Source organism: Fulmarus glacialis, unplaced genomic scaffold (assembly GCF_000690835.1).
Source record: "Fulmarus glacialis isolate BGI_N327 unplaced genomic scaffold, ASM69083v1 scaffold18877, whole genome shotgun sequence".
Taxonomy (NCBI): Eukaryota; Metazoa; Chordata; class Aves; order Procellariiformes; family Procellariidae; genus Fulmarus; species Fulmarus glacialis.
In genome coordinates, this window is record NW_009225291.1 from 1 (window position 1) to 1,338 (window position 1,338).

The 1,338-nt window shown below is 58.6% G+C and overlaps 1 protein-coding gene across 1 annotated transcript in view; it reads left to right on the forward strand.

The window, feature by feature from the left end:
- Positions 1-220: 220 nt before the first annotated feature.
- Positions 221-1,338, forward strand: part of VPS33B (vacuolar protein sorting 33 homolog B (yeast)) — a gene marked incomplete at both ends in the record, with an annotated part of 6,835 nt that continues 5,717 nt past the window's right edge. The window contains 3 exons of the mRNA XM_009582448.1: positions 221-288; positions 522-567; positions 907-1,001. Coding sequence (XP_009580743.1) covers positions 221-288; positions 522-567; positions 907-1,001 — 209 coding nt within the window. The remainder of the gene's footprint in view (positions 289-521; positions 568-906; positions 1,002-1,338) is intronic.

Consider the following 1,338-nt stretch of genomic DNA (forward strand, 5'->3'; position numbering starts at 1 on the left):
GGTCGGTGCTGTGGGCTACTGGTGACGAGTGGGCTTGAGAAAGGCTTTCGGCGAGTCTGCAGCCTTGGCAGATGGGCCCTGTGCCCGGAGTTCTCTCTGCCTGAGGTATTTCGGGTCCTGTGAGGTGTGTGCGACCGTGGACCTCATCAGATAAAAGGAGTTGTGCCAGTTCAGGGGGGTGGGCAGTCTTTGCAGAGTCCGTGCGTTTTTTTGTCCACAGATATTGTCAATGCCGACAAGATGTCGGGGAGGAGCAGGAAGTACAAGATTATCTTCAGCCCCCAAAAGGTCAGTCTGACCATGCTCTGCTGCCAGTTACCCCATCGCTCTGTGTCTGCTTGGCCTTCGTGCCCTCCACCCCTTCTATGGACACCAAAAGTTCTTCGTTTCTAACCCAGAAATGTTTAATTAAAACCAAATGTTGCAATGCCTGGGAATGAGCTGGTCCCCTCCATCGCCAGAAAACTTTTCTGCACACTCGGAGCCTGGCTGGACCCTGAGGGTCTCTCCTTCTCTTCCAGTTTTACGCTTGCGAGATGGTGCTGGAGGAAGAGGGAGTCTTTGGTGGTGAGTGGAGCTGTGGTGCCTGCCCCTTCCCCTTCCCGAGGGTTGGCTCGCGGTAGCTCTGACGCCGCAGATTCCCAGTTGAATCCCAGTGCTGGATCCCTGTGCTGGCAGGGACAAGAGTGTGGGCAGGAACCGCAGGTTCCCTCGAGCCTGGCTGCAGGACTGCCTCCAGGCGCCTCTCCTCTGTCTTCTGGGAGGAGAGAGAGTCCTGCCACGAATCCCTGTGGAAAGGCCCTATCTCTCTGCCCCCCACACCCCTGTTTGCGGGGCTGTTGTGATTCTTGGGGCTGTTTCTGCTGAGGGCTGGGTAAGTGTCACCTTTCCCTGTCCCCAACTCAGATGTCACCTGCGATGAATGGTCCTTCTACCTGCTCCCCTTGGACGAAGACATCATCAGCATGGAGCTGCCCGAGTTCTTTCGTGACTACTTCTTGGTCAGTGGGATGATGCTGCCGGGACGCTGCCCTGCGGGGTGGCAGCTTTTCCCTCGCTTGTCTGTTGGGCTCGGGACAGAAAGGTTTTGTTCAGAGAGCTGATGGGTGATGTCCCGCCCAGTCCCCTCAGCTCTTGCCACAGGCCCTTGTCTGCTGTCCTGGGGTGGCTTTTACCGGGGGCGGCTGCTCTGACGGGCTGTGATGCCGCTCCTCCTCCGCACGCAGCCCCCCTGTGCTGGCTCCTCCTCTGCTCCCTCCTGAGCAGCTTCAGGGCATACCGGCACGTTCCTGTGCGTGTTCCTCCTGGAAGCGCCAAGCCCAGGGCCCGCTCCATCCC